At 38.0% G+C, this 22,756-nt stretch overlaps 1 protein-coding gene across 1 annotated transcript in view; it reads left to right on the top strand.

Moving 5' to 3' along the window:
- LOC120503881 (ras and Rab interactor 3-like) overlaps positions 1-22,756 on the top strand; it is a 156,106-nt gene that overhangs the window by 69,595 nt on the left and 63,755 nt on the right. The window contains exons 13-18 of the mRNA XM_039712916.1: positions 6,862-7,028; positions 8,468-8,582; positions 10,391-10,503; positions 11,117-11,182; positions 12,717-12,866; positions 22,013-22,295. Coding sequence (XP_039568850.1) covers positions 6,862-7,028; positions 8,468-8,582; positions 10,391-10,503; positions 11,117-11,182; positions 12,717-12,866; positions 22,013-22,295 — 894 coding nt within the window. The remainder of the gene's footprint in view (positions 1-6,861; positions 7,029-8,467; positions 8,583-10,390; positions 10,504-11,116; positions 11,183-12,716; positions 12,867-22,012; positions 22,296-22,756) is intronic.

Here is a 22,756-nt window from a genome sequence, read left to right as displayed (position 1 = left end):
CAGCCTCACACTGTTTCAGCATATATCCCCTTTGTCAAACATCCATAGAGATTCACTCCCGAGTGTGGGTGTGGTTCAGGCCCATCCTGAAAAAGGAGACAACATACAGTTTTTATGGAAACTGCATATGATATCCAAACAGTCTTTGCCTTTGGTTTCTGTGTGGCAAAAACACATTCTCTTTAGAAGAGGAATTTCTTTCTTGACCTAACCATTAGACTTTGATGATTATCTCCCATGAGAAAGGCTCGTTTGAAGCTTTACAATTTGATTACAGTTGTTTGAAAACAGGTCTTAAACTTTAAAAACACACCCCACAGATCTGAATAAAATAGGACAAAACTGGGCAGGCATATGTTGACAGCAAAATGCTGTGTTAAAGCCCTTGCATAGCCTAGTGGTCTTTTAGAGCCCAGACTCAGAAAAGCACTTCTGTGCAGGTCTTAATGGATGCTTAAATCCCTTCCATTGTCACATGTTCAGCACCCTTTAAAATACTCTGTGATCTCAGCTTCTGATCATTTCACAGGAATGAAGAACTACTTCACTTACAGAACTGGAGCATGGATGCCTTATATAAGTCATGATGGTGTTAGCTAAAACAGGAATAATAATTCCTTGAGCTAAAGTGAGATGGCAATAAAGGAGATTAGCAATCCTATCCATTTTTGTTTGGATCCAAAATACAAAGATAACGTGTGGGATGGAAGCAAAAAAAATTAACAGTATCTACTAAAAGTGTGTAAAATGTTTGTACTTGGTCAAAACAAATGTTTATCTTAATATTCTGCCTTCAGACATGATTTTATGAAGAAGCCTGGGGAAGAGTGAGACAGGACAAGTTGTTTCTCAGCTGTTTTCACCTCAAAGAACTTCGTGGTCTGGATGTAAAATTTTGATCTAAAATTCCTTAGTGTGTTTCTTCTTCATTAACCTAATGTTAATGTCTAATTGTCATTGAATCTTTGCAAACATTTAACACCCACAACATCATTTGGGAAAGAGCTTCATGATTTTGTGAAGAACCTTTTACTTACTTTGAACCTGGCTCGTACTCAATTCTCTTGATGTCTTCCTTCATTGGAAACACAGTGGACAGGGCAAACCCAGTGCACCTCACTTGAACACTCAGGAGGCTGTAGATATTTGTTAGACAGCAAGTTTAAAACATACAGAATAAACCAGGCCACAATCCAGCCAAGTCTAACAAAATATGGGGGGTACCTCTGTTCAGTTACATCTTACTTTTGTTGAATGTTGTCTTGTATAAACCTGTGGTAACTCTTGAAAGTAAAGCTCGTTTCTGTGTACTGGATCAACTTCTTTTTTGTAGACCAGTTTTCTCTGTACCAAAAATGTGTATTTAAGAGATTTTTGGCATAAATCCAAATATTCAAAGTGTGGTAAAGGCACACGCTAAAAATAGAAATCTGAGTTGTTTTGGACAGATTTCACGGTCTGGAATTTGGAACTTGTATTCTGGAAAAGGAAACTTCCGAGAAGAGTATCAGTAGGTTGAAAAATAGTCTGTTTTGGATGAGGATGAGAAGTAAAACCTTGGTATTTTCCAAAAGGGAAAAATGTTTCCAAAGGGCCGTTGCAGGAGAACTGCAATAAAAATATTTTATTATGTCTGCTGCCCACTTGGAAGGATGATAAAGACTAAGCCTCTTTGGATACTGTTTTACACACTACATAGCCTTTTTCTAGTGTGCTCATACAGAGAATTTCTTGCTTCCACAAGGCTAATAATTATAGGCTAATTTGCAGAGCTGAAATCAATAAGAATTTTCCAAGAAAGTGGAGAGTCAGCTGCTGTGTTAATTTTCATAATACAAAATTGAAAGCCATTTTCTAACAGTTTTTTTATTTTATTTTGCAACAGAAATTTTTCAGCTGAAAATAATTCTGATGGAAAATTCACAGTAGATCTAGTTTGTTGTATCTGTTTCATTTTTTTCTATATTGAGTACCATATTTGGGAGAAAAATTTGGTTTTCTCTGTTGTGTTTAGGATACTGCACATGACTTGAAATTAATTAAATTTTCTGATTGTCTAATTTACTTATACTGAAGTTTTCCAATCAGTCTGATCTCTGATGAACAACATTTTCTAACAGAAATTTACTTGTTGTATGGGTTATTACAAAGTTCCTAGTGTAGAGGCATATGTGTTACTTTTACAGATTTTTGGGTTGAGAATTGACTTGCTATTGATAATAGTATGTGGGTGTAAATTCATCTTTGTAAATACAAAGCTTAATTAGAACCAAGGGCACAGGTGTTTGGAAAATAAAATTTAATTGTAGACAAAACGAGTTGGGGTTTTTTGGTTGGTTGGTTGAGTTTTGTCCTTTCCAAATGAAAAATGATAGATTTAAAAAGATAAAAAAGGAATTAAAAAACTTGACAATTATTAAGTGAAGCATGAAAAAAGTTTGCATTAATAATCTTTTTAGGCAAGCCTGGATGTGCCTCATTTTTACTCTAAATTTACCATCAATAAAAATTCCCTGGAAAAACAGCAATCAATAGGAAACTTCAGGACGCCTTTGTCATTTTAATTAGAGAACACCCTTCCCAGTTTTCAAGTTACCTTAGGAGATGTATATGAATTCACAAGCATACAGTTATGAGGGTCCCGTGTTCCTATTAGATTCATGACTTTGAGGGATGTTACAGTTTTTTTTAGATCAGCCAGCTGGTCATTGCTTTGTGTAAGGACCTGCTTCTTTCACTTGGGAAGGTTTAGGTTCTGAAGGTAACTAATGTGTGGAGCTCAGATCTGTGCTTGGCTGACACACTTTTAAAGAGGAAAACTAAGTGGAAAAGTGATCAAATTTAACTAACTACAGTAACTTAGATGTGATTCCTGATGGTGTAGCTACAGACTCCACTCTGTTTGAACTTGAAAAAGTGTTTTCTCTGCAGCTTATGTACTAGGACATGTGGGCTGTGTGCACTATGTGCCTTTGGAAGGTCTGTTTCAGACTGGCTCTAGCTTGGTCCTGTGGATAAAATGCCTATTATTACTTGGAGCACTTTTAATTTTGTGCCTCTGGTTCCACTTTATACCAAGTGAATGGAATGTTACTGGTGTGATTCAAGGCTGCTCCATGTTGCAGACTGAAATTGCAAACCAGAAAACACTAAGTGGGGTCAGTCAGTGCATTTACTGCAAGAGTACACTTCTGATCTAAAGGTAAACACAAATGCCACTTCACACTTTTATACTGAGCTCCTCTCAGCTGTCTGAGAATGTTACAAATAGAACTCTATTTTTTCTGTAAGAAGTGCTTTCTCTAGCTCCTTAAGGAAGTAGTTGTTTCTTCTCAGTGCTCTGATATGTGTTGCTGACTTTGTTCACCAGGACACACTATCTGTATGTGAAAGTAATTATTGTGAGCATAACATCTGGAAAGATGACTAGCCTAGGAAAGTGTTGAAAATGAGCAGAGCTCTTTGTTTTAGGGCTGCCACTTCATTTTCAGAAACATTGTAATCAAGCTCTTTTGTAATGATACCTCTCTGAGCTATTTGGCATGCTTGGCTTCCAAATGTCTGCGGAAACAGAAAAAAAATGGATGTATGAAGTAGTGAAAACAACTCCTTGCAAAAAACCCCTAATCTTCTTGTTTTACGGTAGTGTGTTGTGAACAGAGTGTAGACCAGTGTTGCTTTCTGTAATAATATTCTGTAATATTCTTTCATTACTGGGGAGTGCAAAATACACCTTTCCTTGGTTTTGTGGGTTGCTGCAGGAGCTTTTAAACCCAGGGCTCAAAGGATTCGGTGGTACCACTGTTAAAACAACTGTGCTGGGGTCTTGTAATGGGACAGAACAGCTGCATATTGATTAATGGCCTAAATGGGAATGATAATTTTCTTCCTTGCACATGTACTAGGGAGCTACTCAACAGTTGTAAAACAATTTGTCATGAGCTGTAAGCGTACTTCACTGTAACATCTTTATCATTAAATCTTTTTAATTATTATTTTGGAGTGGGTGGTCAAAACCAAAACAGAACAGCAAAAGTACTTTCAAAAGAACTTTAAAAAACCCCAAAACTTTGCATCTTCTAGCTGTGTATTGTTTGTGCATTTGTCTAAGCCAGGTGAAATGAATAAAGTCATCAGTTTCTTGAGAAAATAAAGTCTCACTTCATTGAGGTTGCTGCTAAATGTACTTGAAAGTCTTAAAAAACTTCCAAGTTACAGCATAAGAGTAGACTTTTTTAGCCCTATGTGCTACACAAGCTCCATGACCCAGAAGAATAGGAGCTGAATGAAAAGGCCTGAGGTAAAACCAAGGCCAGATATACTTAAGGCTTTATATAAAAGTTTATAAAAGCTAAAAAACCAAAACACAAAAGAGAAGCCAATGTAGAATGTATCAAGTAAGCTGCTTTGGCCATGGTGGTTCCAAAGTATTCCAGGCTAACTGCAAATGGCCACTCAGCTTCTCTTGTTAACCCAGCAAACCCCAGAACTGCAGACTGCTCTTCCCCAAAGTCTCAAGCCTAGCTGCCATGTAATGAATGCAAATGTAACTCCCACAAACCATCTAGCTAAGCAGTTTCAACTCAAGACGTTGTGTGGGGAAAACATCACCACTAATAGAGCCAGGAATTTTAATCTGACACACATCCATTCAAACTCAGCAAAGATAATGGAAAGGCAAGCCCTCCTCCACTAGTAATTAGGTTTTCTTGGAAGTGAGCAAACATAGCTGTGCCAGTGGTAAGGCACTATGCATTCTCAGTTAAGCATTTGTTTCAGTAAGTCAGCATACTAAACAGGATCCCAGAGAAGATGTATTCCCCAGCAGAGGCTCTATTTGTTCTTTAGGCAATTCTGTTTCCTTTACTTATGCTACTGAGAAGAGAAATGGCACTGCCTATGTGTAGCAGCACCAAAGTCAGTCAGATTACACCCACACAGATCAGAATTGGATCCACAGTTTCTTTCAATCAGTCATCCACTGACCCTGCATTTGGAATTATGTGCTGAGGATATTACTGGCCAAGGCCATGCTGACTTGTTGGACTATGAACCAAGCTTAGCAACTTTAGAACACAGAGTAAAAATTAACTATCTTGGAATCTTTAAGTAATCCAAACTGTAACAAATTAAGCAGGAGGAGGTATAAACTACCATAGGGTATTTCGTAGAATATTTACAGCCTTGTTAACAATTAAAGAGAGACGTGAGCCAAGAAGTGTTATTTCCTGGACAGAACAGGTAAAAGATAACTGTTTTAAAAAACATCTGTGCAGAAGTATACGTAAGCAGAGAGAAAAAGGTCTTTCCTGTAAAATCTGTAATAGATCCTCAGTGACATGTAAAAGTCTAGAATTAGAAATAACCCTGGGACACTTCAGTAGCTTTATGCATTAGAAATTCCATAGCCACAAGCTATAAATGGGAGTAAATGCAAAGCTTAGACTAAGATTTCCTGGTGAGTTGATGACATCTCAAAATTTACAAGGAAATCTGAAGTTAGAAAGCTGTTTCATAACTTAAGCAAGAAAATATAGGTCTAGAATATATACAAAAGTAAATTATTAAAGACGTTTGGACACAACAAGTTAAATTAGACTAGTAAGTAAGTAGCCTCATAAATGATAGAAGTATTATTAATTTTTAAATGTTGAATATTAAATTTCATTGCATCCTGGTGCACATTGGTCAAGATGACTGAGTTCAATCCAATTAAAATCACTAACAGAAATTGCTGTTAAACACATCTTAAATCCCGAAGTCTTTGCTGAAAGAAAGTTACTGGTGAAATTGGTAGGAGCTGGTTAGTAACTGTTGTTTAATGTAGCTAAATAACTTCGCTGGAAGGTGTACCTGATGATTTCCTTCAATGTGATCAATTATTTTATTCAAAACAGCATATTTTAGTAGATCTCAAGCACAGTTAATGATGGAAACCCCTACTTGGATGGAAACGCAATGTAAAGAAAGCCTAAGCCAAAACGGCCATGATGTTGGTTGTGATACTCTCACTTAGTCTGATAGAAAAATTTGTCATCCTGCTTGAAGGATGTCTCATGAACTGTATGAATAGTATCCCATTTACTTATGGCCCAGTTATAAAATAGTTCTGTGTATTGAGATTACATTTGCAATACTGTAAATTTTAAACAAATGACAAGGTGTGTACCGATCTTCAGCAATGACAATTCTTGGGTATTTCTCACCAGTTGATCTTGGAGAGCTGTGCAAGGGATGTCACTCCCTTGTTTCTTTTTCCAGAAGTTTTCTTTTACTATTTCAAGGTGGTTTTGTATGCAGATAGAGACTTAACAAATCTAGACCTTCCAAGTACCAGTTTATTTAAACTTCTGCCCAAGTTCAAAAAATAAGGCATGTAAAAAAAAATTGCCATGTTCATAGGTTGGGTCTTGTACTTCTGTTTTTTCTGTTGCTGCACAGAATGTACAAGTCATTTTCACCACTTGGATTTCAATATTTCTCTTAAGGTGAGAGGGTGGGGTTTTTTGGTTGGTTGGTTTTGTTTTTGGGGTTTTTTAATTCTGGCTTAGTAGTAATACATTTAAAAGAGCAACAAACTTGACTTAATTTCGCTTTTAATGTCAGCTGTGGTTTGAAATCACTGTAATTCTTCCATGGATTTTCATAGATCTTGGCAGACTTACACGAAGATTCTGGATGAGCATGCAGAACTTGGCTGAAAGGGACAAGGCCAAGTATAGTTGAAAGGTACCCTGGAAAATGAGCTGACATGCACGATTGTAAACATCCTTCTGGGATCATCTGCTCCGCTCAAAGAGGTGTAACTGAGCCTGGGATAGTGATGGGAAAGCTCAACTGTTTCTTTCCTTTGTCCTGCAGAGGGAAAAATGAACAAAATTAAATGGCTTTTGACATGGCCATTGATATTCGTGCTGTTTACCACAATTCCAAACTGCAGCAAGCCACGCTGGGAGAAGTTCTTTATGCTGACATTTATCTTGTCCACTCTCTGGATTGCCTTGTTCTCCTACTTCATGGTGTGGATGGTAAGTGTATGTAGCAGGACTTCATACTGAGTGAAATGTGCATCTCAGACTATGTAAAAATCTTCTGTGCATTTGTCAAAGAAAGCCATGTGATTGTAGTGCAGTCTCTTCAGCTTATACAATGATTATTATAATTTTGGCTTTTTGCTGTCTTTTATTCTGCTGAAATAATTGGGCCTTTACTGTATAGGGCACAATACAGTACAGGAAGATAGTGGAGAACATCTCTACTTTCCTCAAATGTCTGTCAGGCATTTGAAAACCACTTTATGTTTCCTCTCATGAAAGATCATGTTTTCTGTATACTTTTTGCAACTTTCTACATAATTTTTGCATTGTAAAACAGTCCTGTAACATAGACTGTGTCTAAGAAATTCATTTGCAGGCCAAAGCCACACATTTGTATCATATTATATGTCCTTTGGAAGGTCATACTCTGTACCTTGGTTCCATATATAGATACTCCTTTCACAAATGAGAGAGGTGCTCGTTAAGGCTGCAGCCCATACTGCTTTAAGAGGCAGCTGGGCCATAGTACCTTGTTACCAGTCTCAGCAAGAGAGTCATGCTGACTTCTATTCCTGGGCCTCTGCTTGCCCCTGAAGATAAGGTTTGTCAGTTGAGTTCCTAAAATACATCTTTTCTTTAGTGTAGGGTCCATTTTTCCTCATGTGATAGACTGGCAAACTATTTCAAGAAAACAACTCAGCCTAGAAGATTCCATCCTTAGCAGTCTCAGCAGGGAAACGGCTGTCTCTCCCTGGTTCAGTCTTCTCACTCTCACAAACCTGTTTTCCTTTTCAACTGTTTTTCTTGATGGTTTTTCAGGCCTCTTTGGATGTTCCAGCTAAATAAGTTCCCTGTCCTTTCTAAGAGCTCTGCTGCAATATTCAGTGATTCCCTAAGCTCTTTTCAAGGTGCATCTGGAATATCAGGGGACAGTATAACCAGATGGGCTCACTTCGGGATTATATGAGAAGTCACACAAGAAACTAGTTCCTTCTTCATTTGTTAGGTTGTAATAAGTTTTTATATCTCTGCCACTGTATTACAGTATAATATTGGTTGCAGTCCTTTTGAGAATAGAACCAGTGAGAATGCTGCCATTTGTGGAAACCAAAAAAACCCCAAACCCACAGATTTTACTGTATCTCCTTAAAACTGCAGTATGTCATGTTAGTACAACAGGAAATGGAGATTTTGTTTGTTCATAGAATGTTGAATAATAAGACCCAAAGTACTTTTCCTTTTCACAGGGTTGGTTTTAGGCTGGTTATTCCTCAAGTATTTAATTTGCAGAAATGGATAAGTATTCTGAGTCTATTCCTGTTAGAGTCCACACCAGAAATCAAAGTTAAAGAGTATGCCACAACTGGCATACCCTCCTCATTGAAGACTTTCCAAATGTGATAAATTAATCTACCTTCCTCCTTGTTCAGGTGACTGTGATTGGATACACCCTTGGGATACCAGATGTGATCATGGGCATTACTTTCCTGGCTGCAGGAACAAGTGTCCCAGACTGCATGGCCAGCTTAATAGTAGCAAGACAAGGTACTGTGTCTGCTGAAGCATAACTGCAATCTTATAGATGTAAGATTGTTTCCTCCATACACACAAATTGTCAATGCAATTTTATAATTTTATTTTAATTTTTACTGTTTGAGAACCTCATTAAAAGCCAAAACAGTTTGCTAATTATCGTGAACCAAAAAATTATATTTTGCATATTAGGATGGGGCATTCTAGCATTCTAGAAGGTAATTCAACCTCAGATGTCCCATGCATAGTACGTATCAGGGTAAAAAGACAAAAATCATAGACAAAACTAGAACATCAGCTATTAAAAACTATTTTGAAGAAGTCGCACTGACCAGCACATCTCCATGTAAAATTTGTGCTGATTTCTAGAAGGCCTCTCAAATCCAAGGAAGTGAAGTGCTTTGAGAGGATCTGGCAGAAGTCTTGTTCCAGGCAGAGTTCTCATCCAAATGCTGACCTCTTTCCCATTGGAATATATGAATAGCTGCACTGGAAAGAGTTTTGGATTACTGACATCTACATTTTCCTCAGCTGTCCATTTGAAATTGTCAAAGGCTTTCTCATTTATTTTTTAATTTTGTTTAAGTTTTGTCATGTTTCCATTTTTTATTTGTAAAATGCTGGTAGCAGCATCCCTTCCTGTGGTTGGAAAACATTAGAGCTGACAATGTGACCCTCTGCACAGCAGTAGAATAAGAAAACGACCTAATTTTATTTTTTTCCAGTATTTCAATTCCCATAGCCTTTTTTTTTATCAGATAATGATATCTCCAGCACACATCATTGGGCAAACAACAAGGGCTTTTCAATGATAAATTAAGTACACAAAAGCCCCACCTTTGTAATTTGAGATAGGAGTAGAGCTGTTAAATGTTGCTTGTTTGAAAAGTGTTATATATTTAAAGTAAATAATTTTCCATGTTGCATTTGTTGTATGCAGAATATTCTCACAAAAACAGTACAACAAAGTCTTCAGAATTATTACGGAACCAGCTTCCTCCTAAATTAATTTTGCATGTGTATTAAGTTAAGTGAACAGTTTTTTTCAAGAACAAGGAAAATGTTACATTTTTAAATTAACAGACTGCTTCTTTAGATTAGTTCTTCTGTTGTACTAGGTAAAAATACTGCAAAGATTGTTTACTCTGAAAATTAAGATAAGCACTAGATTGACAAAAAGAGGCCCAATGCCCTTAAAGACAGTACAGGGACTTTGCACTGCTTGAATTCAAGGAGTTGTTCACTGACCGAATGCAGACAGGTGTAGATGGACACTACCATCATTAGATCCAAAGCATTACCTTACAGATCATGTATTTATGGTATGGTACTGTCTGTCTCCACTCTGTTTACTCTGAAACTATATTTGGGAGATGTCCCATTTATGGGGGAGTTCCTTTTCAGTTCCTTCCTTTCCAGTATTCACTTAGTGGAAGTGATTCAATACTTAGGCCAGGTCTAAGGGAAGTTAGCAGGGACAGAAAGAATTTTGCCTTCCTTGTATCCACTGACATTGGTGCAGAATAAGATGCCAGGCAGTGGTGAGCATTAGAAGTAGATTTTGAATAATACTTAGGTATTTTACCACCCTTTACCTTTCTTTTCCTTTCCTGTAGTATTTTACTGTTCTTGAAGTGAAATTATTACTGATTAAACCCCACTGAAGTGCATAGTCTCCCTACCTCAGATACTCTGACCAGTTCAAGGGGGCTTGGATCAAAGTGGATCATTCCCCTTTAGCTTCCTCCGGAGCACAGAGTAATAGCCATGTACTTTGATATTTTCAAAGACTTGGTTTTTGTGGTTTTTCTCCTCTGCAGGCCTTGGTGACATGGCAGTATCCAATACAGTAGGGAGCAATGTCTTTGACATTCTGGTGGGCCTTGGTGTTCCATGGGGTTTGCAGACCATGGCGATCGATTATGGATCAACTGTATGTATACTTGGCAAATCTTTCATTTGCACTTTTATTATATTTTTTTAGAAATCCTAAAAAGAAAGCATAAAATAGAATAAATGTAAAACCAAACTGTTAATCATGTTATTAGTTGCTAAATAAGGTGTTATTTCTTTGCTGAGGAACCCAGTTAAGAAAGCAATTCTTCTTCCACAAGATGCAATTAATTTCCAGTTTGTCAACTGGAGTATACGTACACTGTGTAGCAGAAAATAATTGCCATGGGTGATTCATGGCTCTATCATTTTCTTGCTACGCAACTTCCAGTAAACCTGTCTCCATGTACCTCAGCATTTTTGTAACTAAGAGCAAATAACAGCATATCTCTCTCTTCTGAGGATTTTTTACATAAAATCCATTATAAATGCTCACTTCTTTTTTTAATGGAGATGGGATTACTTTACATTCGGTTTGATTCCTTAATCTTCCCGTTCTTCATTAGGATACATCTGTTACGGATTTACATAGTTTAAAATATGTAAGGCACTGTTCAAAGCAGAAGGTGGACTTTAAATCAGTAAATTGATTTTTGATCTCCAAAGCACAGTTATATGGTCAGCATTTTAAAAGTATTTTCTGATTTCCACAGGTAAGAATAAACAGCAAAGGATTGGTTTATTCAGTTGCACTTTTGCTAGGATCAGTGGCACTTACGGTAAGTATTAGAGCATCTACAAGTATTTCAATTTGAAAATACTTGTTAGGTATTTACATGTTACAGAAGGATAACATAGAAATACTTAGCATTGATTTCTTCCAGCACTACCATGAGTTGAAGAGCTACCACTGTCCTCAGTGAGGACTGCAGTCTGGCATTTGGTGCAAGATGTGCTGGATATGTGTAGGTCCCATGGATTTCAGTGGCAGTGTTGAAATTTTTGGATCCAATAGTACTTTTGTGGTCCTGTGTCCATACCCTTGGCCTGTCTCTAGCTGAGACAAGACCAGTTGTGCTTCATCACCTCTGCCCTTGTGTCTGATTTCCAAAACCGGCCAATATCAAATGCTGCAGCCTAAACCCTTAGTGAAGACTAGTCTGTGAGGACTGTGAACCTCAGGACTTGGAAGAGACATGCTAGATGTGACTCAGCAAAAGACACCCTTGTAACACATGACTTCTTAAGGTGAAACAATAATTCTGTTTGAAAAGTCAATTTTGCTGGTACTTAAGGTCTGTTCATGCTTGACTCCCAGGGAACGCTCTGTAGGAAGAATCAAATCAGGTATAAGGAATCAAAAAGGTATAAAAATATCCACTTATACTAACATCTTTCACGGATTGCCTGTGGAGGCTTTGTAGAGGAAGTGGTCACCACTGGAGATTTCACACTGTTGCATGACTAAACCTTACAAAGCTTCACATCACCTGTGCATGACTTAAGTGACAGAATGTCCAGGGCTGTTCACTCTGCTACTAACTTCTAGTGTATCTGATCTATAAGGTGTGAGAACGTGTTCTTTTCATTTCTTATCCCCAGCCTGCCATACTGCACAGTGCCTGTGAAACAGCACCGGTGTTCTGTACACGTTTGTATCTGGTGTTGCTGCATGCATATTGTTAATCAGCACATTGGGGAAAAATGGGAGGATTATGCAGAGGCATTACATTCTGAAAAGAGTCTTTTCTTAGCAGATGCCAGATCACCTGAGTTTGAGGCATCTGTTACAGTCTCATTTATTCTGCTGAGTACCCTCATTTGCATAGACCCTCTGACAGCAAACTCAGAGGAAAGTTTTGAGCAAAATAAATAACAATTTGGAGGCACTGAACACCATGGAAAATAGATGTCTTCTTGAGGATTTTGTTGCTTTTCTACCTCTAACTTGTAACCCCTTAGTTCTGGAGCTCAGCAAGTAAGCAAGTAGAGCACCTCTTTTGAAGCTGTTGAAAGAGTGGGCATTTGGTGCTGGTGTACTACTGGGACATAAAGGATTTGCAGGAGAACGCGTGAGGGAGGGACATTAATTTAGTTTAGTTCATTGAATATTTTGTAAAACAGTCGTAGGACAGCTGAGACTCAGAACCGAGTCAACAAGGTATGTTGCCTTTCTGATCTATAAAATATGGAGAATATATTTTGTCTTCCTGCAAGACCTCTAATTCAAAAGACTCTCATTTTTAGCTTATAATGATTGTTTCCAAAAGTCTCCTTCAGAACTTTATTAACTGACACTCTGTTTGCTTGCAGGTGTTTGGAATCCATGTAAATAAGTGGAAACTTGACAGGAAGTTAGGCATCTACGTGTTGCTTCTTTATGCTATTTTCCTGTGTTTATCTATAATGATAGAGTTCAATGTCTTCACCTTTGTCAACTTCCCTATGTGCCGAGAAGAACTTTAAACCACAACAAGGAGAAAGACTGAAACTCTTCTGATTACACATGCTGTAAATGACAGGAGGCATTTCACATTTCTACCTTCTTTCCATCAATAATTTGAGTGTCATTCCTGCTTAATCAGCTAACGAGCACTTTTACCTATATGGAAGGAGAGCATACCTTTCTTTTAACATGCTAGCTGAAGGCAACCAAAGCATTTTCCTCATCTTTGGGTATTGCTGCTCTGTCATAAAGCTACATGGATCTTATGCAGAACTCTAAAAGGACCCATTTCTGGGCATTCTGTTTCTCCTTCTGCAGACAATCAACCATCACCATCAGGGTTAGCAAGAGGATGGGAGAAAAATCTTTATAGTTCTTTTGCTTTTGACATTTACTTTCCATGGAAGGATAAGAGGCAAGTTCAGAACCTTTCTTGGCTCAGTCAGAATATTTAAACTACAGGACCAGAAAGTCCAAGGCACATATCATGGCATGCACTGTTGAGGATCATTTCCCCCTTCAAGTGCTCTGCTTATAGAGAAACTGCACTGACAATTTTTGATGGCAATGTTGGATATTTATCACTCTGTTCAATGAACAATGTGGCAGAGAAAGAAGAGGAAATGGTTGTATGTTGTATCACTTGTGATGATGCACACTAGAAGTCAGAGTAACTGCATACTGAAGAAAAGAACTTACATGCAGAAATTCATACTTGAAAAATATGTTTTATTGTTAATGAGGAATGCTGTATACATAGATATAAACTGACATTTGTGGACTATTATGCCACAAAAAAATCCTTTGCATTGGCCATTGTAAGCCCATTGTGTAAATTTAGAAGTTAAAGAAATAAAATATAACTGGGTGCTCAGTAACTATCGGTTATTGTTACCAGCTGGGAGTAGTAGCTGAACATAATCCAGACTTTCTGACAGCAAAACCCACCCTGATTATGATTTGCTTTGATTCAGTTTGATTGGTGAGAAAAAGAAGCTTATTTCATCAGTCAAGAAGCTGGTGTATTCTGCACCATTTTTTCTTATTCCCAGAAGCTTAATGAAGATGAATTTCTGACACGGAGCAGTGCAGATAAGAGTCACCCTGACAAAAGCAAGTCTGTCAAGAGAATATGGTCCTTGATTTGATTGCATGCAAATTTTGAAGCATTATATACTTCTTTTTTACCCTGAGTAGAAGCCAAGTTTTGATATCCTTTCCACCAGCATAAATCTGATGTAAGGAATTACTCTGGATATAATTGACAGCAAGATCCAGCCCAGAGTATTAAAATAGCAGGTAACATTCCACAATTTAGCAGTGATATAATTGTAAATCACTGAAACAGCATATTTTGAATTGCTACTAAACTTTAAAAATATTTTGAAGCTGTATGTGAATGATCACATAAAGTTCTAAAGAAGCACAGTTACCTTTATACATAGATTTTTAAAATTTTTTAATGTTTATAAACCAAACCAACCCTATCAACTAACAGTTGATGTGTTTTTAAATGTATTAATATTTTCCATTAAGACTAAATATAAAAAATTGTGTCAATGAGTATATACTATAAAAACTTAGCAAATAAGCACTTACTCAGAAAGTTCCTTCTTTTGACATATGACAAATAATTATGTTTAGCTGACATGCAGAATACTGTTTACACCAGGCAATGGGTTTACAACAAAAATTATTTTTTAAATTATTTTAGAATAAATTAAAGAGTGTATGCTGCTGCTGGTGTTTTTTTTTTTTTAAGAATTGGGTCTGTTCAATGTGATTCTAAACAGAAAAAGAGCAACACATTTGTTATTTGCTTTACATTTTGTTACAAATGTCAGTATTAGTATCCATTTAGGGTTTCTTACCTTAATTAAAAGGTTGTGTCGTTAAGTTAAGAACTAAAGATGGACACAATTACAGCATTACTAAAATGCTTTATTAAATAGTCAAGAATGGCAGTAAACACATTTTATCTCAAGTATGCCAATGACCCCATTTCCAGGCATTCACGACGTTTTTGCTGCAGTATAAGGCTGAGGAGATGGAATTCATGTTCATCTTGGAGTCTTCTGTTGCAGAAAGGCTGTGAAAATGCAGCTTACTGCTGCACCCCTGTAGGAATATCCCTCCCTAGAATTCCTCTCTCCCCTGCTGTCTTTCAGGAGGACAGCTCACTGCTGAAAATCCGGTGATGACTTAGATATGAGACTGAAAGGAGTAGAGAGAGAGAGGCTGAGTAAATGGTTTCCTATAGTCTGTTTTTGTGGTCTTGGAGAACGGTCTCCAAGCAAACATTTGCTCTCCTGTGCACAGTTCAGGCTGCTCAGTTGTCTTTACATCATAGAACAGTAGTTCCAAAGTCTGGTTTTGAATGCATAGTGATCAGCTGAGTTGACAGGGATGAGGGCATCAAAATTGTATTGTACCTTCTTATTTCTGAGCCAGAAAATTTTAGAAGAGTATGGGCACCATTTTTTTTCTGTAGCAGCTGACTTTCTGCCCAAATATACATGAATTTTGTTTGCTAATTCCATAAGTCCTTCACACGTCATTTAAGATGACTCTGCCTAATCTGAATATCACCTGCTCCAGAAAACCAGTGTTGTTTTTTAGCAGAAACAGTCTCAGAATCCAGAACAACACTTATAGTGTGTGGCTGGTTCCTTTCATCTATAGCTCTCCCTGAAACATAAACTCACTTCAGGACAATTTATATTGAATTCTAATGCTGCATTTCATGGGTGTTCTCATCTGCATCTACTGCTATGAGACAAGTATCATGCTGTGCTTATCATTATAAATAACATTAGTAGGATTCTCCTTTTTCACCACCACTACATGTATTGTTTGCCAAAGAATTATGAGATGCTGCGTCAGGGCTTTGGACGCGTAATCATATTAAGTACTTCAAGAAGCTCCTAAGTAGTCCATGTATATAGGTTAAAATAAATAGTTATACACTAAGCCATGCAGGTAAACTGAATGGTCCAAGAAAGATCTGATTGACAAATTGCTGTATTGGAGATAAACCCACATCAGAATGTATCAGTAATTCAGGAGGCTATTGCTGAGGAATAGCAGACTAGTGCCTTTCACATGTATACAAAAAAAAAAACAAACAAAAAAACAAAACATCAGCTTGTGTGGTCAGGAAACCATTAAAAATGTTGCCATTTTCAAGAAAAGGAGTGATTTGTGCTTGGCTCTCCACTCTTAGCACAGTTCTATATTGTAGCTGTTTGGACTGTATCTATAAAATTTTGCAGCCATTTTGTTTCATTAACCATTGCAAAAGTTATCTGGCTGAGTTTGGAATGTATGTCACAATGTTCTGTAAGTTAATGTTCAGCTCAAGAGTGAAAAGAAAGCTGGTGGATGTGAGAGAGAAAACTGTTAGTGCAATCTTAAATTTGCCAGCATACTAACACTGAAAAGTAACACAACTCAGAAAAAGATATCCCATATCCAGCAAAGCTTAACTTCAATAGGTTTGATTCCATTTTAAAGCTAAGCATCCATCCAAGTGCCTTGCTGGATTGTGTCCTAAGATGACAGTGGAGCATGGTTTCTGGGTTTCTTATCATAGTCAGTTCTTTCCATGTTCTATTTTGTAGTCTAAAGATTTTATTTCTTTCTCAAATTAAAAGATTTGGCCAGAATCTGTGGACTTCTGCTCTGCTGATACCACTTCAGAGTTCCACTCTTGTAAATAAGAGAACTTGTTCCTTGTCTCAGATTTCTCAACTGTGCATCTGCCCTTGTGTATGAGCAGGATCAAAGCTGAGTTACAGCTGGCCAAGGAGGGCTTTTAGCAGCTCTTTTGAGCTGCATTCCCCTGGAGTAGCAGTCCCACATAGACCCATGGAGAGTAATCCTCTCTCCAGCAAGGAACTGGGAGTGTTTCCATTCTGTTCAGCAGTGTTTGATTCCATTTATTTACCATAACAATTGTACTGCATTATGAAGTATTGATTGTGTAAAGAGTTCAAGCTCAGGATCTGCATGTCTTAAGTCTAAGAAGCTCCAGGTATGGTTATCCCAGTGTCTCTTTGGTGGTCTAAGGGCTTCTCTCTGGGCTGAAGTTTAGCCTAGAAGAAACCTTAAGTCTTCCCAAGAAGTACAGCATAGTCAACCATCTTTCTCCTGGCTCGGTCTCTGGTGTGCCAATTTTATTTTGTTTTTATATGCTTGCTGCAGCTGTAACAAACCAAGTTAACTTCTGGTTTTAGATTATATTTGTAAGCTTTCTGTCAACATGTAAACAGATGGTGGAGGTCTTTACTAATCTAATATTTAGCAATTACAGAGAAGATTCTATTCTGTCTGATTTCTCTTGTGACTCTGCTTTAATTATTTCCCTTGTGACTCTGCTTTAATTATACTGGTTTTTATTATGTGTTTGCTCTAGGTGCACAAATGCCTCGTGAGTTTTGTTGTCTTCCTTTCATGAATTTCTTGCAATTGTAATGCCATTTACTTGTGTCCCACTGTTAGCTGGTTTTGGTAGAGTTCTTTAAGCTGTAGAAATACTGTCTGATTATTCATGCCAAGGAAATATCAGACGTTATGTAATACAAAACAGACACTAAAATAACTCCGATAGCCAGGTGAAACCAAAGATTCTTCCTAATTGAAGTACATCACCTTGGAGCATAATGTTCTGTCATTGCAAGCCTCAGATCTCTCTGTTATTTGTGTTTAAACATTCAGAAGAAAATCTCTGCAGCTCATGCATTTGCTGCAGAATTTTCTATTTCCATGAGTCTGAATGCCCCTTTTTTCATTTCGTTAGATGGTGAGATTTATGTGATGGTTACACAGGTAAATGACAGTGTTTAGTTCCAGCAATTCTGTACCAAACCCGTTATTATTCCATTGGAACATTTGGAAAAGTCTGTATGCAAGTGATCAATGTCCTGCTGAAGAAGGGAATGTCATTCAACTGATGTGTGCGTTCCACTTTCTGACCTACAGTGTACATGTTTAAAAGCCTCCTTTTCAATAACTTGAGCACTTTTCTCACATTTTCCCACATGTGAGGTCCTGATGGTTTTTCCCCTGAGAAGTCTGTGAAGTCCTGACACGTGAGATGTGTGTGGCTGCTTCTCCACAGGCCAGGATGTGTAGTGATTGATTGTGGCAGTTTGTCCATCACATGGTTCTGCTTGCTCCCATACCATGCACTGTCTGAAAGAAATTAATAACTATGGGAAATTAATGCAATTTGGATATTTTCTTAGAAGAATTGACAGTTGGAATTTCATTCTGTTTTTCTTTTTCATTTGCACAAAGAATGTAGGCAATCATTGCTGTCCTGTCACTGAGCTGGTCTTGATAAACTTGAACGACAAATAAAAAGATTGGTTTATAGCAGTAGGCATGGTAGCAAATTCTAAAGGTATCAGAATAGTGAAAACCAGACAGATATAATCTCTAGAAAAATTAATAACAACTGAGATGCTTCCTTTCAGAGGGTTTTTGCAGAAAGATTATGGCCTTTATTCATATACCAGTTATGTATGCAAATAAAACTAGTAAATCTGCTTCCCCAACAACACCTGTGTTTCAAATGGCTGTTACTGCAGCAAAGTTAACACCAAATTCTTGCCTTCATGTTCTTGGGAGTGGTGCCAGTGTTCCTGAGTGTCCTGATAGTTGGCACAAATTAGTGTCAGTGGAACTGAGCACAGAATTTGGCTCATGGTATCTCCTCCACTGCAAGAAATTCTTTGAAATCATTTATGGTCACTGAAATAAATTCTGAACCTTTTAAAAACCTGTGTTTCATACTTGCAGGCATTTGCAGTGCACCCTTCAGAGGTGCAATACCTCTTTAAATATTATGAAAACTTTCTAGAACTGCTTACTTTGAAAACAGAAAGGGATGGGTTTGTAAACTGTAAATAACAGAAATCTCTCATGTTACTTATTTTTTCAATGACTGTGACCTTATGCACTGTGAATGCTCTGTGATATGGGGTCCATTGTACAGATAAACATGTCATGAAATCCAAATGGATTTAATGTGATAATTTGTTACAAAATGTTGGCATGATATTTGATTATTTTTGTTGTGAGAATTTTAAAAAATAGTTAACTCAGCATTTATAAAGATTATAGCAGTCAGTATTATAATGCACTATATAAAAATATGTACACTATCAATAAATTATATAAACAAGAGTGTTTGCTGTTTTTTTTCTCAGATGATTAGTAGATGTGAAGCATTCTCATATATATTGTTGTAAATCTGAAATTTTGGGACCCAAACAGGACATGTGCCTGCACATGTTAGCTTTTTGGTGAAATCTGGACCCTGCTGAACTGAGTGCCAGAAGGCCCCACATTCTGTGTGTTCTAGGGAGTATTGCCTGGATCAAGCCATTATCTGGAGTGAGTTAATTGTATGGGTTTGATTTGCAGCAATTCTGAAACACACAATTTGCTCTTTTAGGACTAGAAAACTGAGAACTCAGTTTGCTGAGAGCACAGTTGGCTGTACTGAGGCACTGATCCAGAAGCAATTCTGGCAACCTCAGGAAAAAACCCTGATCAAGAGCACTTTGGCTGCCTCATCCAGTGATACATTGGTGTCCTGCAGGTTCACACTGAGTGCTGCATGCTGATGAGTGGCTGGAAATGAGGTCCAAAGACCACACAGTACTATTTTCCTTTCCCAGTTCCCTAGGCTCTGGAAATACTCCTTCTTGCCCTTGATTTCCCATTTCCAGCATGCCTGTAGTCCCCCTTGGGGTGTGTGGAGACTCCCAGTATATTGTATAGTCTGTGGTGCAGTCTGTGCTGGCCTTAGGAAAAACTTTAAATGCAGTTATTGGAAAAAGAGGAGCTAAGAGTTTATTTACCTCATCTCATGGCTTGGTGTGTTTACAGTTTCATTAGACAGGAAGCTTCTCATGAATACTCCTAGCTAATTTACTACCAGGAGATGCAAGTTAAAATAAAGCTTGATCTTTTTCTTAAGCATTGTGCATGAGACTGGAATCCCTACTGCTGTGTAAACCTGGCATTAGCCACTGTGGGGCTTTTTGTGCATCTACAGAAAAGTCTTTTGGAAGAGGAGATTTCTCTGAATTTTGAAAAAGATTTCATTCTTTAGTGCATGCTAGGCTAAATTTTTCTGAGCTGGGGAAATAAAAAGATTCCTTCTTTTATACAGAATGAACTTCTAAAAACCAGAATCTGGATGTGGACAGTGCCTCTTCATTTAATCCTTCCATCCTTGACACTGTGACCCATCATGATCTGTTATGTAATAGGCTCTATAAAAGGCACATAATCTATGGATTAGTGACACAATAGGCATGACAGTTCCTAAGGGCTCCTATCACAAGCCATGTTATTGATGTAGGCTCTCCCTCCTGTATGGAAAGCAGAGCAGTGGTATAATCTGGGCATGTTCTGAAAGCTCTTTATTGTAGCTGAAGTGCTCACTGTACTTAATGGCTTCCCCCATAAGCCATTTTTAAACTTTTCCAACCCAGTCACTTGAAACTACAAAAAAGGGCTGCAGGATGCTGTGGCTTAAGATGGAAAGGGTGAATCAGTCCTAGAAGAGAAATTAATTCCTCCCATTTGGCTTGGATTTATAACAGAGGAATGTAAATTTGAAGGAACTGGATATCACTTTGTCATTTAGCTTTTTTTGTAATTGTTTCCGCCCAAAGCATGGTTCTAGAACACAATGTCACATACTAAACCTGTCAAATCTCCAGCTCAAAAAGACATCCAGTAAAGCTTGAGTAAAATTTGTCTTCTTTTTCATATTTTAAATATTTTACAGAAATGCTGAGTATTTTGCAGAAAATATGGGACTTTTAGAGTTAAATTTGGTCAATATCTTTAACAAAACAAATTCCAAAACTTCAAATTTCTAAAAATGTATTCTTTACCTTGGAAGTAGCATGAATGATTTCACTCAAATCACATGAAACTGAGATAGCACCAACATACCAGAATTTTGTATTCTGTATTTTTTGCCATTTTTTCCTGGACCTTTTTAATTGTTCTAGTAATGTTTTTTCTTATTTCCTAAAAAATATAATTGAAATTTTCTAACTCTGTTGTGTTCTGCATTTGCAAAATCGTAAGTCTTTGCCTAGGATGGCTGCCTGTTTGTGTGAACAGTTTTCTCTGTGAGCAGGTCCATGCAGACAGCACAACTTTGCAATTTTTTGTCTCAGCAAACCTTTTTTTCCAGCAGAGGAAGGGCAAATGCTGAGTGGGCCTGGTCCCTGCAGAATTGCAGGGGAGGAAAGTAGAAACTGAGATAGGGTTCAATTTGTGTGATGCATGTAGGAGATTCTTCTCATGCCAATACCTGAGGTACTCAGCTGGTGAATATATATTTTTTCTTTTTCCTTGGACCTGTGATCCCAGAACCACAGAAGGATTCAGAGCTGAGATCTGACAAGTCTCCAGTAAGGATGAGTGAATCTCAGCCAACCAGTTTGTCTAAGAGGACTAAATGTTTCATGAATGAGTTTGTTGTTGCCTGAAAATTACTCTAGGAGTTGGAGCAAGGAGATCGTTAATATAGTAGAAAAGAGCATTACAGGATACAGTAGCTGAAAATTTAAAACTAGATAAGGCAAAAAATTCAGGTGTGAATTTAAATAATGGCAGCAATTGAGCGCTAACATGCCTTACTTAGAACGCTGGTGAATTTTCCATCATGCAGTCTTTCAGTAAGGCTCTTTCAAAGATAGTAGAGTTTCTAAGATAAATCCTTGTAAAAGCTAGAAGATAAATTTCCTAATGGGAACTGAAGTTAGAGTCTTTATTAAAAAAAATAAATAAAAATTTGTCTTGTGTTACATCAAAGGTGTGACTTGGTGATGGTAAAAGTCTCCCTGATTCTCTCTAGCTCAGTGCCAGCGGAATTGGCTCTGTGTTCTGCACTGAGGTCTAGTTTCCCTCTTGCCAATACACTGACAGCTCCCTGGAATTTGCATTTCTGCTGTGGACTGTGTGGCACTGTCTATTTTCAGAAGGCTGAGAAATTCCTTCTAAAGATAAAGGGGGGAAAAATTTTGTCTCCTACTCCATTCCATCCAATTGCTTTTCTCCACCTCTTCTTTCTACTTCTGCCTTTTTTTTTTTCCATTATGTATTCTCCTAACATCAAATCTTTCTGGAGCAAGGGGGCTGCCGAACAGGAGTGCCACCGGCCGTGGCTGCGAGCACATCTGTGAGCCGCAGCCTGCACAGCTGGCGCGGGTTCGCTCGGGTTTCCCGCACAGCAAGCCCGGATCGCTGCAGCAACCGCGGGTCAAGCGAGCTCCGAGCCCCACGGGAGCTCCCCGGCGTGCAGAGCTGCTCGTCTGCCAGCAGCCACACAGCCCCAGCACTAGCTTTTGCTTTGACTGGGAATGCTTTTGCAAAGCTGTCCTCTGCCAGCGTTAGACATTTCGTTTTCTCAGGTCCTGTGTAAATATAAAGGTTTCCAAGCTCCATCTGGTTCCAGTTACTCAAGCAGTAGAAATACACATGCTTCAGGAATTTGCAGACGGAGGCTTGCTGCTTTGCTGCCTTACAAAATCCTTTACAAAGTTCACTGTGCTCCGTTGCCTCCTGACATACCTGTAGTCTGTAAAATTATTTCCTCTGAAACTTAGGTTAGAGAAACAAATTAGTTGAAAATCTCAGGCCCTTCTTTCTAATAAGGTTAACCTGCTTGCACTACTAAATATGGCTTTATAACACACACACTCTCACACACATGCACACCCTTGACCACCAAAGACTGCCTCTTCCTGAAATCCCCCGTTCATATAAATACAGGAAGTAGAAATAAGAGAGGCTAAAATCGGATCTTCTTGGTAGTTTGCTTTCATTTCAGTGCTTGTTTAGTCCTCTGCCCTCCGATACTACTGAGCCTGAA

Source organism: Passer montanus, unplaced genomic scaffold (genome assembly GCF_014805655.1).
Source record: "Passer montanus isolate IOZ18808 unplaced genomic scaffold, ASM1480565v1 scaffold27, whole genome shotgun sequence".
Lineage (NCBI taxonomy): Eukaryota > Metazoa > Chordata > Aves > Passeriformes > Passeridae > Passer > Passer montanus.
This window is presented reverse-complemented; position numbering and strand designations above follow the sequence as displayed.